Source organism: Heliangelus exortis, chromosome 7, assembly GCF_036169615.1.
Source record: "Heliangelus exortis chromosome 7, bHelExo1.hap1, whole genome shotgun sequence".
In the NCBI taxonomy this organism is placed as follows: domain Eukaryota; kingdom Metazoa; phylum Chordata; class Aves; order Apodiformes; family Trochilidae; genus Heliangelus; species Heliangelus exortis.
Window position 1 is genome coordinate 3912845 of NC_092428.1, and position 14052 is coordinate 3926896.

Here is a 14052-nt window from a genome sequence, read left to right on the forward strand (position 1 = left end):
GCGGCTCCGCCCCAGCCGAAGGCCCCCGCGCTGCTTTCTGATTGGCTGCGGGGCTCTCCCTCGGCCTTTCCTCGTTCGGTGGCGGAGCGGAGGCCGCAGCCATGGTGAGTGTCTGGTCCCAATCCATCTCCATCCGACCTTTTCCGCCGCCATCCTCCCTTTATTCCCTCTCCGGTTCCCTCTCCCCCGCTGCCTGGCGTACCCGGAGCGGGTTGAGGGGGTTATGGCGCCATCTATGAGGGGATTTGGCCGCCCGCTTCCCGCCGGGGCTCCCGCGGCCTGTGCTGCGGGATGGAGCGGGGCCTCCGGTGTTGTTTTGATGCCGGTCGGAGAGAGGAGCCCTGGGTCTGTGTGGTGAGGTTGTGCTGCTGCTCTGAGGGAGTGGAAGCGGTGCTGCAGGGGAAGGTTTTTCTCTCAGTTTTGCGGCTCTTCCCGCCTGAGAGGGGGAAGGAACCGGGAGCAGAGGTTTGGTACAGGAGTTGGAGCGGTGCGGTTGTAGTGGTTGGGTCTGTAACCCGTGTGTTTGGTGGAAATACTCCCAGTGGGGGCAGCATGGGTGTTGCTTGGGAGCGGAGGGCGTGAGGCTGTTTTTTGGTGCTGGGTTCTCAGAAACACCCATCGAAACGGGTGTTACAGGGCGGTGTTACCTCTAGGACAGGACCAGCTCTCTTAAGTTCAACTTGAGCTCCCTGTCAGCATCTGAGTCGCTTGTAACTGCTTCTGTGTCGCATTGTTGACCTATTTTTTTTTATTTACCAAGTTTTCTTGCTGTGCGTTTTCCCTTGCAGAACGACACAGTGACCATCAGAACCAGGAAGTTCATGACCAACAGGCTGCTTCAGCGCAAGCAGATGGTAAATTCCAAAAAAAAGCTGCTGGTTACTCCTCTGTTGGTCGTGGTCTGTGAGTGTTCTTTAGGCCCTGTAAACAAGGGGCCTTAAAACCCTCCAGAGTTACTGTTATTAGAGTTAAAAGGGTGAAATGTCTTGCTGCATGCTGAAGGTAAAGGTTGATGATGAGGTGGGGGAATGTAAGGAGAAAACTGGTGTGAACATATCAAATAAGCAATGTTTTCTGCTTCTGAAGTGGGTTAATTTCAGTATTGTGATAAATACTGATTTTTTGGGGGTTTTATTCAACTTGTAAAACTCCTTTTTTAGGTGATAGATGTTCTTCATCCTGGGAAGGCCACAGTCCCCAAAACAGAAATCAGGGAGAAGCTGGCAAAGATGTACAAGACAACCCCTGATGTCATTTTCGTCTTTGGCTTCAGAACTCACTTTGGTGGTGGCAAAACAACAGGCTTTGGCATGATCTATGATTCTCTGGACTATGCAAAGAAAAATGAACCAAAGCACAGGCTTGCCAGGGTAGGTTGTTCTGTGGCAGCTTTGAAGCAGTGAGGGGGGGTTTGAAGTGTTCAGTGGGGTGTGATTTCTGTGTATAAAAGCTCAGGTTTTGTGTAAGTAAGTGGTGTTCTTCAGGTTGGGTGAGGAATCATCAAGTAGCATGGGCTTGCTGCTACATTTGCAAAATAATTTTTTTGGGGGGGAAATTACAATTATTTTGTAAATCCATGATGAGCAATTGTAGAGAATTAACTGTTACTAAAGGTCTTGAAGAAGAGATGACTCTGGTACATAAACTACTCAAAGGCTTAAATTTCATGTGGAAATATTCACAACTTAGTAACTTGCCTGACTACTCAGTGTTAATTTCACTGTTTCTGGGCACTATAAATGCTGTTTAAGACTTCCATTCAGATTTTACCATCAGGGAAACAAAGTTAAATGCAGCTTTAACTTTTTTTTTTTTTTTTTACCAGCATGGCTTGTATGAAAAGAAGAAAACTTCCAGGAAGCAGAGGAAGGAACGTAAGAACAGAATGAAGAAAGTCAGGGGCACAGCCAAGGCAAATGTTGGTGCTGGCAAGAAGGTAGGATGGGAATATCTGGAAAGTAGAGGGGGCACATTACCTTTCAAAAATTGGTTAGAAATCCATGAATAACTCTTTTGTTTCTTCCCTTTCTTCCCCCTGTCCCATGGGATAACAGAAGGTAATCTGTATGGTGTTGTCCTGCCTTAGTCCCAGCTCAGTAGCTTAGTGATGCTCCTCACTGCTCCAGGCTTAGCTGAGACAACCAAGGCTTCTGAAATAAGTCACTTGAACTAAAACTAATTTTTTATAATCTTAACAGTACTGCTCTAGTCACATAACTCAGCCTTGCAATAGACAAAGTAGTTGTGCTTTGTTACTCAGACTACTTAAATCTCCTTAAAACTCCTACCGAGTTAATGTTACTCGTTGTGTTCCTTCCAGGGGATGTTTTGGTAACAAAATGAGGTGGTGTAGGCAGTGAGGACGGTGTGTAAATAGAATGCCTGCCCTACACTGGGGTGTTCCCAGAGGGTGGTTCCCAGGACAGGGGGTGTTTTCACTTGCTGGGAGCTCCTCATGCTGTGGTTGCAACTTGCTACAAGCTTGCCAGTTGTGCAGCTTGGAGGGAAACGGAGTTCTCTGTCATTAAAATCAAACTGACAACCAGAGGAGTAACCTGGGTGTGAAAAGTCACCTTCATCAGCAGCTTTTAGTCCCCTGAGAAATACTGTGCAGCTAAGTGGGTTTTTTTCCAGGTGTTTTAACAAAGGTTTTGACACTTGACTGTAGCTCTTGAAGTGCTTTGAGGTATCAACCTTTTAGTAATCTTCACTTTTGCTTTTTTCTTCCTTGGAATTCTCCATCAGAAATGAAGTATCTAGCAGGTACTGAAAAGAAGCATGGATGTGCTGACTGAGTTTTATCCATCACTGAAATGTGTCCATCCTGTTAAAGGAAGCACTGTACTGCCTTGCATGCCCTGGCTTTTAATTGCAGCTTGGCTCTCTTCCATGAGGGTATAAATAATTAATTTTTATTCCATGTCACTTTGAAAGAAAACCTGGCTAATGGTGAACAAGATTTTTGAAACGAGGCCATCTTTAAAAAAAAGAAATGCTAAATGAGAATAAATCCAAGGAACTCAGTGCTGGTTTGAGGGGTTGCTTCAAACCCCCCTGGTTCTGGTTCAAAGCAGTACAGTGCAATTGCATGTGTAACTTGACCTTGGTGTGAAAGTGCTCGTGCATCCTTGTGAAAACTAAGTCACATCCCAGCTTTGTGTGCTTCAGGCAGTGGTTGGAAATGGCACAGTTGACAGCATTAAACTGCAATTAACTCCTGCCCTGCAATATCCCAAGACAAACCCCAGTGATTGCTCCATGAAGTTGGATTTTTCTCCTGAGTGGAGTTCTTACTGTTGGGTGGAAATAAGGCAGTGGTGCTGTGAACTACTAGTTGGTATTTCTACCCTTTTTAATTTCTGCTTTAATAAAGAACTCCCACAGTGGTTTACAATATAACAGCACAAATTAGTACCTGGTGTAGTGGTAGCAGTAGTGCTAACATTTAATTTGCTGTGAATATCAGGGTGTAACTTGGTCTTGCACTGATCCCAGTAGTGTGGATGGACTTTTCCCTTCAAGAACTCAGCCCTAGAAAGTAGCTTTTACTGATGGTTAATACAGAAATGGTGAAGTGTCTGGCACTTGAGTTACCAGAGCTGTCAAGCTCACAGAAATTCTCTTAAAGCATATAAAGGAATTAAAAACCAAGATCTCAGGTGTGTGATTGATAATTCCATAGCAGGTGGGACTTGGGTATCAAGTGCTTCTCAGACTAGCATTCAGGCTCCATAGCAGGCAAACTGGCTTTTTATTTAGAAGTTCTTAATGTCTTTTTCAAGTTATTTTCTAGTTGGTAAGTGAGTTTGGGTTAGATCTTCCTTGTTCATCAGTTTTGTGAGGGTTTGTGTTTCAACTAAAGACAATTTATTTTTTTTCTGGAAAACAACAGTGATGAAAACTATTGGAATGGTGAGTGATACTTGGATATTTCTTGAGCTCCTAGGTCAGACATCAGCCCAGCTGGTAGTGTTTACTTTTCACCCCTTCAGAATCCCTCTTCTGTTTCCCCTGCAGTTTCAGGAGAAATATATTTGTTCTTTAGTATATTCTGTAGCTTTAGTTAGCTGAGCTCAAATAAAAGTTTGCAACAAGTAGATTTGGATGCCCCTCACTTAGTGTTTGCATGCAGGGCAAATGCAAAAAAACCAAGCTGACTTTTTAATGTCACCAGTGTGGTTGTGACAGCCTTTGACATGTTGTGGGTGTTTTTTTAAGTGGTTTTTTAAACATGATCAAAGAGAGGTGTGGATGGGTAGGCAGCTTGAGCCATTGTAGCCTGTAGCTGTAGTTGAAGATGCAGCTACACTGAGGATTCCTCAAGCTCTGAGCAGCTGTTTGCTCACATTTGCCTTTGAGGGAATGCATGGAATTTCCAGTAGACAAAACCTGTTGGTTTTCCTGTTGCTTTTCACTGTGGTAACTGAAAAAAGTCTAACCTAAGTGTCAGTAAAATGGCTTAAAGTTTAATTTCTTATAGTAGTGGAACTTGGATAAAACTGTTATTAATGAATGCTTCTCCTTTTTTCAGTAAATGAAGATACTTCAGGTGGCAAATGGATAACAGGTATGACTTCAAAATGCTTTGTAAGGGCAGGGGATGAGCAGCATGTAGCTTGACTTCTGTTCACATGTTGTATTTCTGTTCTTAAAGATACTTCTTTCAAATAAATTCCTTGCTCCTTTAGCCAAATCCTAGACTATATTTTCATTTTTGCTACAGCAGCCTTGACTGTTCTGTGAGCACTTACTGTGCCAGGCAAAACTCTGGTATTGTCACAAGGGGTTGGATTCATTTCAAAGCAACCTAAGCAGTTTGGGAGCTCGTGGAGGAAGACTAGTGCCTTAAACAGAAAGCTGGTGAAGTATTTGTAGCTTTCTGATCATCTTCTACAGAAATGGGGTCATCTGGGCTCTGATGAGTTCCCATGGCAGTACTGTGCAATTTTGAACCTTATGTTCAAAGCAAGGCAATTTATATAGTTCACCTGGGTTGTTTGGGAACCAGTTTTTGGGGCTCTATTAAGTTAAAAGTATAAAACTTGTTTTAATTGTGTGTCACTGATCTGTCTTCTCCTTTACAGACTACATTATTCTGTGAAGAAGTACAGTCATAATTCTTCTGGCAAGAAGCTGCTCATCTGGTGATAACATCAAATAAATTTTGCCAATAAAACTCTGATTTGCCTTTCAGTTTTGATTTGGAAGGTACCATTTGAAAAAGGTTGAGAAATTCAGGATTGGTGTTTGTACTGGATTAAAATCTTTTTATAATTAAACAGCTTTTCTTTCGAGTATCAATTTGGAGTCAATCAGAGCTTTCTGCAGACAGTAGATTGATCTAATTCTGAGCAGGCAGCTTTGGCTCACAGAGGTAGGGATGCTTTTGTCATCCTGGTGTTCAAACCACTTTGTAAAGTCCTTAGAAGTTATTGCTTGCATTCTGCAGATGTGTAGAACACAGCTGAAGGGAGAACAGAACACGTAGACAAGAGATAATCAGAGTTGCAAACTTTATCAGTGAAGCTTTTTGCTACTGAAGGCATCAGGTGTGACTTTACCTTTTGTTCTGGGTTGTCAGGACAGGCTCTGGAGTCTCTCTCTGGTCTGCACAGTGTGCAACACTCCTGAATTTTCATCTGGTAGGTGAGGACTGGAGCACCTCAGCACCAGGCTGAGGAAGCTGGGGTTGTCCAGCCTGGAGAAAAGATTCCAGGGAGACCTCATAACAGCCTTAGAGTACCTGAAAAGGCTCCAGGAAATCTGGGGAGGTGCTTTTTACAGGAGTGTAGTGATAGGACAAGGAGGAATGGCTTTAAACTGGAAGAGGGAAGATTTAGATATTAGGAATAAATTGTTTACTTTGAGGGTGGTGAGACACTGGCATGACACTAAGAATGGTAAAATGGAGTAATTACCTCTAGAATAAGTTAACTTCCACAGGATTTTCTAAGTTTATTAAGGGGCTTCTTGCCAGACAGACCAAAAGGTAGGTACCTATTGGATATTCTTCCCAAAGGTTTTAAGTGTATTAAGTTCTGAAGAACTAGAGAATTAATAAAAGTGGAATTTGTTCTGCTACTTAAGTCTGCACTTGAGTCTCTGGCTACGTTTGGAGTGGGTGAGAGTAAATTTCTGACAACTGAAAAGATTGTAAAGGATATGGAGCAAATGTGTGGGTAAAGCTTAGAGCTAGAACCTAAAGGTAATATTTGCAGAAAACCCTTTGTGTGTGTGATGTTCAGAAGAGGTGGGGGATGCTCTTACAAGGAATTGAGCAGTCACTAGAGGGTAGTGTGCACACAGCAACACCAATCCAGGAAGGTCGTGTACAGCAATTCATCAGGAAATGGGATGAAAAGAAGCAGAAGTGTCTCCTGCCAAAGAGCTCATTTCCTTTGAATAGATGGATTGAAAATAATTGTAGGATCTGAAGGTTTAAGTGGTATTTTTGGGGTCTCCTGGTAAATATATTTTTTTTTTTTTTTTTTTTGGTTGTGGTTTAATGGTAGGTTGTTCGGGTTTGGTGGGTTTTGTGTGGTTTTTGTTGTTGGGGGGAGGCTTTTTGGGTTTTCTTCTTGTTTTGTGGGGGGGTGGGTGGTGTGTTTTGGCATTATTTTTGAAACCATCTGCACGTTTCCATTTTTCAGCACAGAGCATGCAGTTCATGTTTTCCAACTACTTTAAAGCTCTGGAATGCTGGCATGAATTCAAGTTGCTTTTTTCAGAACCTTCCTTACCTTAGTCCTATGCAACCAACAAAGGATCTGTAAGAGTTGGTGTAAGTTTGTGTGCAAAAAAATCCCTTAAACAATGAATTCTTTTTAACCACACCCCCAGAAGCTGGGCTCTTGCACTGCAAAACATTAAGCACAAAAAAATGGAGAAGGAAAGGGGCAAACTTGACTCGAGGTGCTCTAGAATCAGCTGCTCAAATCAGATCACTCTGGTTTTGTTCTCCCACTCTCGTGCACAGTTCTGTGTGGGGAGGGCTGTCCTTTTCTCCTCTTGTTCCACCTGGGAAATGAAAGGCAACTGCAGAGGTGTCACCTCAAGTCGTGGTGGCTCAGCAGTCTGGAGGGATGAGCAGCTCTTTGTGCAAGTTTCCATTCTGCCAACGTTTTGCCTTGGTACACAGGAGCCTGAGCAATGTGCAGCAGATGTTCTGTGATTTAGAAGTTTAATGCACGTGTCATGCTGTGGAGAGACTCCAGGTTAATCCCCTTTCCTGTGGGAGGTAAAACAATTAAGAAGAAAGCACTGATGAGCAGGAGTCTTCTTTCCCTACTGTGTGCTGAAGGTACCTTGTTTCCTGCTGATTTTGGCACATCCCATCATCATCAGGTAGCAGCTTTTGTCACTTGCCTGCCTTTAGACTCCAGCCTGGCCCTGGATTTCAGTGTTTGAAGTATTTTATCCATTTGATGACCAGTGTGAAGCCCAAATTAGACTGTGGAGGATTTTTGGAGCTTTTAAACTGTTGATTAATCTTAAGCTGCTGTATGTAAAAGGACTTTCTTTAAATCTTCTTTTTTTTATTTTTTTTTTTTTTTAATGGCTAGGACTTGTTGGAGTTGTGTGATTTTTACAAAGGATAGAATTACCAGAAATCATTTGGGTAGGAAGGACTCAACATCATATAGCAGTAAGAGGAATAAATGAAATTTTCCTATGAAATTAAAAGCTGTGCAGAGGCCTCATGGCTGGACTTAGCTGAAAGTGGATCAAGTTGTCCATCTTCTTGCTGAGGTTCCATCTCTGTTAAGTAGGATATATACAGCACAGCTTCTGTCTGGAAGAGGTTGTGGTCTGGAAGTTGAAAGATAACAGTAGATTAAACAAAGATTTACCAGAGAAGCCAAGTCCATTTGGACCATTAATGTCTTGGCATCCCAGAAAAAGACAAAACCTGTGATAAAGATGAAATATTTGTAAAATCTGGCATCACCTGGGTAATCAGGTTGGTTGGTTCAGGCAGCTTATAACAGGCTTGAGAATAAATGTTGAGGAGAAGAAAGGAAGCTCCTCTCAGTGGCTTGAAATAAATAAAAAAGGGCTGTGTTACACGTGAGCCTGTGCCAATAAGAAGGAGGATAAAAGGGTGATGGGGGCTCTTTTTGTGAATAGAAGATGTTTCATGTCAGGACTGAAGTTTGCAGGTTCCTATCAAATCTGTTGGCAACAGTCAAAGAAATGAATTTGTCCATATTCTGGTCAGTTTCTGTAGAAAATTACTATCATGAATTTCCCTCAGAGTAGCAGCAGAATGTTGCCCTGTGGCAGCTGCTGACACTGGTTTCATATTTTAAGTTTGAAATTCTAGTTGAGGATGCTCCTGGCTCATGTCCTTCTGTTTGCTAGAGCAAAACCAGGTACAGTGAGCTTTTTTTCAGTTGTACTGAGAGATGAGAAGAGAGTAATTAATTTTTTTTTTTTTTTTTGCTCTGAATGCAGGAAAAATTTCATGTGAGCCCCCAAAAAGGGTGGCATTTGTTTCTTTTGTCATAATTCTAACACAATAGCAGTAAAACTAAGTTTGATATTATATGACACATGAAAGGCTTCTAAGAGGTGAAATGAAAAGGTTTAAGTATGCTTTGGCAGTTCAATGCAAGAAGGCACCTCCTGGTCCACTCAGGCTTTTGGACTCCTTGATTTTAAAGGGGTTAAATGGAAACTAAGTCTTAGGCTTGTTGCTAACATTTGTGAAATCTATGCCTTAAAAAAATAAACCCCCTGTGGAATTTTATCCTCATCTGGAATTCAGTAGCTTTCCTCTTCATTTCAGTCTTAGCTCTTTGCAAAGGCTGTAGCTAATGAAACAGCTGCAAAAGTGGCCAAAAGGCATCCTGTGTGCTAGAAGATAATTGTGTTGGTTTTTTTTTTTTTTTCCAAGAGCTGTTGGCCAGCAACTGTTGTCACTAATAAAAAAGAATCTTCATTTTCCTTTCCAGTTACTGCTGCTCATACACAGAGACCCTAAGAAAGGTCAAGTAGTGAGCTGAGGCAGGAGGGCATTCATTCCTGGCTTCTCTTAACACAGCAGATGCTTTAAAATCTCCAAAAGATGAGTGCAATGCTTCACTGGGGTAGATGATAAGGGTTTGTACTTGTGTTCATTGGGTTAAAATGCAGCTTGAAATCTAATGGAGCTGGCCAGGCTGCCAAGTGACCTGCATTAGGAGAAACATGCTTCACTGCCTCTCCTGATCATCTGATTTGATTCTAGTGGAGCTGCTGCCCTGCTATGATTTTCCTGTCAATATTTGGTGGCCTGTTTGTTAAGCCAGGCATCGTTTGGGGTGTTTTGCTAACAGGTTTCAATCATTTATAATAAAAGCTGTCTGCAACAAATGACCTGAGATCCATATCTCTTGCACAGCACTGGCTTTAAGTAGAAAATTGGGATTGATGCTTCTCTTTTTTCAGTGTTGTTGGTGTGACTTTTACATTGACAATTAAACCAGAATGGGGCTTTTTTCTTTTTTTTTTTTTTTCTTTTTTTTTTTTTTTTTTTTAAAGCAAAAGTCACAGTGTGCAACAAGCAGGTGTTTATGCACTTAAAGGTTTTTCCATTTAATAAAACCAGGAAAAAATTTTGGTGCTTCTCTTGATTCTCACACAGACACACACACACAAAGTGGCTTAAAATTAACTTTTCCTCTCTTTTACTTTGGCTGCACCACCTTCTGCTGGTGGTCTTGGTTGAGGCCAATCAGCTGATAAGTGCACCCAGCACTGCCGAGAGGGATAGAAAGGGATGAGGTTCAACATTCCAAGGGCCGGGTCCTGCACTTTGGCCACAACAACCCCATGGGGAGCTCCAGGCTGGGGACAGAGTGGCAGAAAGGGACCTGGGAGTCTGGATTGCCAGGAAGCTGAACAGGAGCCAGCAGTGTGCCCAGGTGGCCAAGAAGGCCAATGGCATCCTGGGCTGGCTCAGGAACAGTGTGGCCAGCAGGTCCAGGGAAGGGATTCTGCCCCTGTGCTCAGCCCTGGGGAGGCCACAGCTTGAGTCCTGTGTCCAGTTCTGGGCCCCTCAGCTCAGGAAGGAGATTGAGGTGCTGGAGCAGGTCCAGAGAAGAGCAAGGAGGCTGGGAAGGGATCCAGCACAAGTCCTGTGAGGAAGGGCTGAGGGAGCTGGGGGTGTTGAGGCTGGAGAAGAGGAGGCTCAGGGGAGACCTCATCACTCTCTACAACTCCCTGAAAGGAGGTTGGAGCCAGGGGGGGGTTGGGCTCTTTTCCCAGGCAACTCTCAGCAAGACAAGAGGGCACAAGAGGTCTCAAGTTGTGCCAGGGGAGGTTTAGGTTGGACATTAGAAAGAATTTCTTTCTGGAGAGGGTGATCAGCCATTGGAATGGGCTGCCCAGGGAAGGGGTGGATTCTCCATCCCTGGAGATATTTAAAAAGAGCCTGGATGTGGCACTCAGTGCCATGGGCTGGGAACTGCAGCGGGAGTGGATCAAGGGTTGGACTTGATTATCTCTGAGATCCCTTCCAATTCAGCCAATTCTATGATTCTATTCTATGAAAATAGTGTTTAATTGTTCAATTTATAGTTTGGTGGACCTCACTACAGGCAGAAGTAAAACTTATCATTAATCAATTCTTATTATTGAAGAAAGTTCAGGTTACTCTAAGCCCTGCGTCTTCAGGACTTGACAGATGTTAGGAACCCAGAATTGGGAGAAATTACTTGATATTCACACACTAATATTAAACTTTGTGGTTTTGAGGAGCTGTGATTGTATTTTGCCTAGCATTAAATGCCCTGGTGTCTAACAAACACTGAAGCACTGTACTGATTCACAAGCCAGAGAAACTTGGTGAAATGGCTTTGTCCACAGTCAAGGAAATGCTGAGGAATGAACATCTGGTACAGAGTAATCAAGCATCTTTTTTTGTTGTTGTTGTTTTATTAAATGGGAACATATTTAAGGGCATAAACACCTGCTTGTTGCCCACTGTGACTTTTGTCCATACCTCAATCAATATTCCTTTAACTTTAGTGACAGCAGCAACACTACAGATCCTCCATTCTCAGGTGTTGTAATTTTTTTTTTTTTTATTGCTTTTTAGCTGAGTCCTTTTAGCACTTTTTAGCTTTTAGCACCCCTCCAGTCTCTTTTTTCATTTTACAACTTAAATAGCTGTCTTGGGGAGTAAAGAATTGGACTGTGTGTAAAAGATTTTTCATTACTTACTGAGTAATCCAAGCCAGTTTCAGTCCAGAAATTTTAAGAGCAGATAAATGCCTTGTATCAAGGTGATGCAGCAAGAAAAAAAAGCAAAGATTCTCAGAGACAGTGCAAGGAATGGTGTAGCCAGCAGAGGAGTGTAGAAGGCTGTATCACAGTGTTACTGATGCAGAAGTGTTCAACCACAGAGAGGAAGGGGAAAAGCCACATAGCCAACTGTGTACTCAAGACAGTCTCCTAAACATGGTAAAATACTGAACAGGGAGGGCTCTTTTCTTTCTTTGTTTCTCATTAAATAATTGAATTTGCCCCAGGTCCCCTTTGTGGATGAAGATCTATGGGATTTTTGTTTACATTTTGAAGCACATTGCCAAGAAGAGTACTTGGCAGGGTGAGGATACTGAACCTTTTGGGGAATGCCAACAGTACAGAAATGGAGGAGTGTTCCCTAAAGGAAAACATACTTCATTTGTAATGAACATTATGTCTGCAGAAACTAATGGCACAACCTCCTATTCAGTTTATGTAAAATAAAACAGGCCCATATGTCGCTGCTTTTAGAGTTTGGGTGTTTAAATTAAATGTTGTTTAATGAATATTCAAGGCCATTTGCTCCAAAAGTTGTGCTCAGTGTAGCATCTTTTTCCTCTTGTCTTCAATCTTACCTCGAGTATTAAGCCATTACAAGAGGGTGTTTAAGCTGAGGCATCTGTTTCAAGCTAAAACTTGGATATTAAAATGCCAGAGCAGATGAGAGGGTAAATAAAGACATACAGTGAGAGCATCATATTCTTTTTGGTTTGTAATTAAGACTGAGGAAGGTTCAATATGCATGAAACCCTTTAAAAAACAAGAACATTCACTGTGCTAGTAGAGCAGCTGTAGTTTGGGTACCTTTTAGTGGTGTATTCTCTGCACCCCCCATTTCCTACAGGAGTGAATTCAACTTTTTTAGTATCTGTGGGCCAGATGCCTCTCGTGGGATGCCTCAGCAGGCTGCTTTCTAAAGACATTTGTGTCTATGTGGGGCAGGTTGACTAAAACCACCCCATAAAAACTGGGATTTACATAGTGCTGGTAACAAGGTTGTGCCTTTTATCATCTGCCTCTACCTCAGTGTTAGAAATGTTAGTTTTCCTCTGGAAAAATCTTACCTACTGACTGCTTTATTGAATGCTCCAGACTCTTCAGACCTCAAATCCTCTGCACATTCCTCATCAAAGGTCTGTAACTTCATGGTGAGCTGTTATTTGGATTTTGGAAGGAAGCCAAGGCTACACACCACACACATACTGGAATTTGGTCTCATTGTGCACTTCCCTGCATATATAAACAAAGTTTAAAAATTTTAATTCATGGAGGCACTCCAGTGTATGTTTAAATTCACACATTCTCAGGAAAGCCTCTCAACTCTTCAGACAAAACCTGAAATATGTACTTAAATGTTTTAATGAACTTTATCTCTGAGTCCAGAAACCGACGGCACTATTCTCTCTCTTTTTTTTTTTTTTTTTTTAAATGGCTTGGAAAACAAAACCTCATTAGAAGACAGCTGGAAAGTAAACACAAATCACAATAATTGGTTTTTATGTGTTTTCATGAGGGTTCTTCAGATGCTTGTTTTTACTGCACAAGTGCAATATTGTAGATATACAGTGAAGCCCTCTTCAGAGAACAATAGATACATGGGGAAAATACTTCAAACCATTCCCTAGTGCTCTAAATCTAAATGGAGACCAAGGCTATAAAACAAACATACAAACTCCCACATTCTTTACAATTCTGGTTTTTTGCTAGATCTTCTTTGCCCTAATTCCACTATCTCTCCTAGCTAGTTTATTAACCAGCAATTAGTACAAGAACAAGAAATTGCCTGCTCAACATGGTGTCACCTGTTTTGGGCATATCTGTAGAAAAAAAAATCACCATTTATCTATCTCCAATTAGAAAAAGAAGCCTCTACAGAGGTAGAAATGGTCAATGAGGGTAGCAATGCCATTACTTGTCTGCAGTGTGAACTTGTGGCAGGAACCACACTTGAATTTCTTCTTGCAATTCAGTGTTCTGGTTACTGTACAACCATGGGTGAGAGACAGTCCTACCCTGAAATACTGATTTGAGTTTGCACCTCAAATCTGAGCACCCAAAACTTGCAATACATAGGAAATTTTTTTTTTGAAAAAGCATTATGTGAGAGACTGAGTGGGATAATTATTTAAAACATTGCTCTGAGATAAAATTACTTCTTCTGCAATTCTTTCTGTATATTCAGAGGGTATATCTGCTCACTGTAGTGAAATGGTTCCTTCTGATTCTAGGATTTATTATTTCTGTGGAGCCAACACAGGTGACAAAGAGACATGAACTGTCCCTTGTTTGATATCCCTGAGGTTGTCCAGTGTTTGCCATCAGCTACTGCATTCACAGGGGTAACAGAACATAAAAAAATAATAAAATATTAGGATATTTTTGGAGTTGAACTGCCCTGAAAGTGGGCAGTGTGTGTGTGCTGAACTTGCAGATGATTTTCCCCTTTTATCTCTAAGACAAACACAGTCTGGGAGAGTTTATGTATAGGTGGCTTGAAATCACTAGCAAATGGCTTCCCAAATCACCAGTTTGACTCCAGCTGTCTAGACCCCTTCATCAGACAGCATCCTGGCCAGCTGAGCATTCAGAATTTAGCCAACAATTCCCATTTGGTCCCATTTTGAAGGACTCCCACCCTTCACCAGTTACAACCTGTTCCAATTGCAGTGAGCAAACCAGACCCCAAAACCTGGGAAAATACAAAAAAGGCTTTTTTTTTTTTTTTTTCCTCTGGTACCTTAAAACACACTACCTCTTTCTTCC

At 42.0% G+C, this 14052-nt stretch overlaps 1 protein-coding gene across 2 annotated transcripts; it reads left to right on the top strand.

The window, feature by feature from the left end:
• The first annotated feature begins 19 nt into the window (after window positions 1-19).
• On the top strand, window positions 20-5279 carry RPS24 (ribosomal protein S24). Of its 2 annotated transcripts, XM_071748294.1 has the most exons (7): window positions 20-104; window positions 789-854; window positions 1161-1370; window positions 1826-1936; window positions 2746-2763; window positions 4532-4567; window positions 5085-5279. In XM_071748294.1, exons 1-5 carry the CDS (start codon window positions 102-104, stop codon window positions 2749-2751), a joined length of 396 nt encoding a protein of 131 aa, XP_071604395.1. In that variant the 5' UTR covers window positions 20-101; the 3' UTR covers window positions 2752-2763; window positions 4532-4567; window positions 5085-5279. The 2 variants fall into 2 exon arrangements, with proteins under 2 accessions (XP_071604395.1, XP_071604396.1); XM_071748295.1 differs by lacking the exon at window positions 2746-2763 and having other exon boundaries at window positions 21-104.
• The last annotated feature ends 8773 nt before the right edge of the window (window positions 5280-14052 follow it).

Coding starts and splice junctions, on each gene's coding strand:
- RPS24 (XM_071748294.1), top strand. Junction 855..1,160: donor TGCTTCAGCGCAAGCAGATG/GTAAATTCCAAA, acceptor CTCCTTTTTTAG/GTGATAGATGTTCTTCATCC. Junction 1,371..1,825: donor CAAAGCACAGGCTTGCCAGG/GTAGGTTGTTCT, acceptor TTTTTTTACCAG/CATGGCTTGTATGAAAAGAA.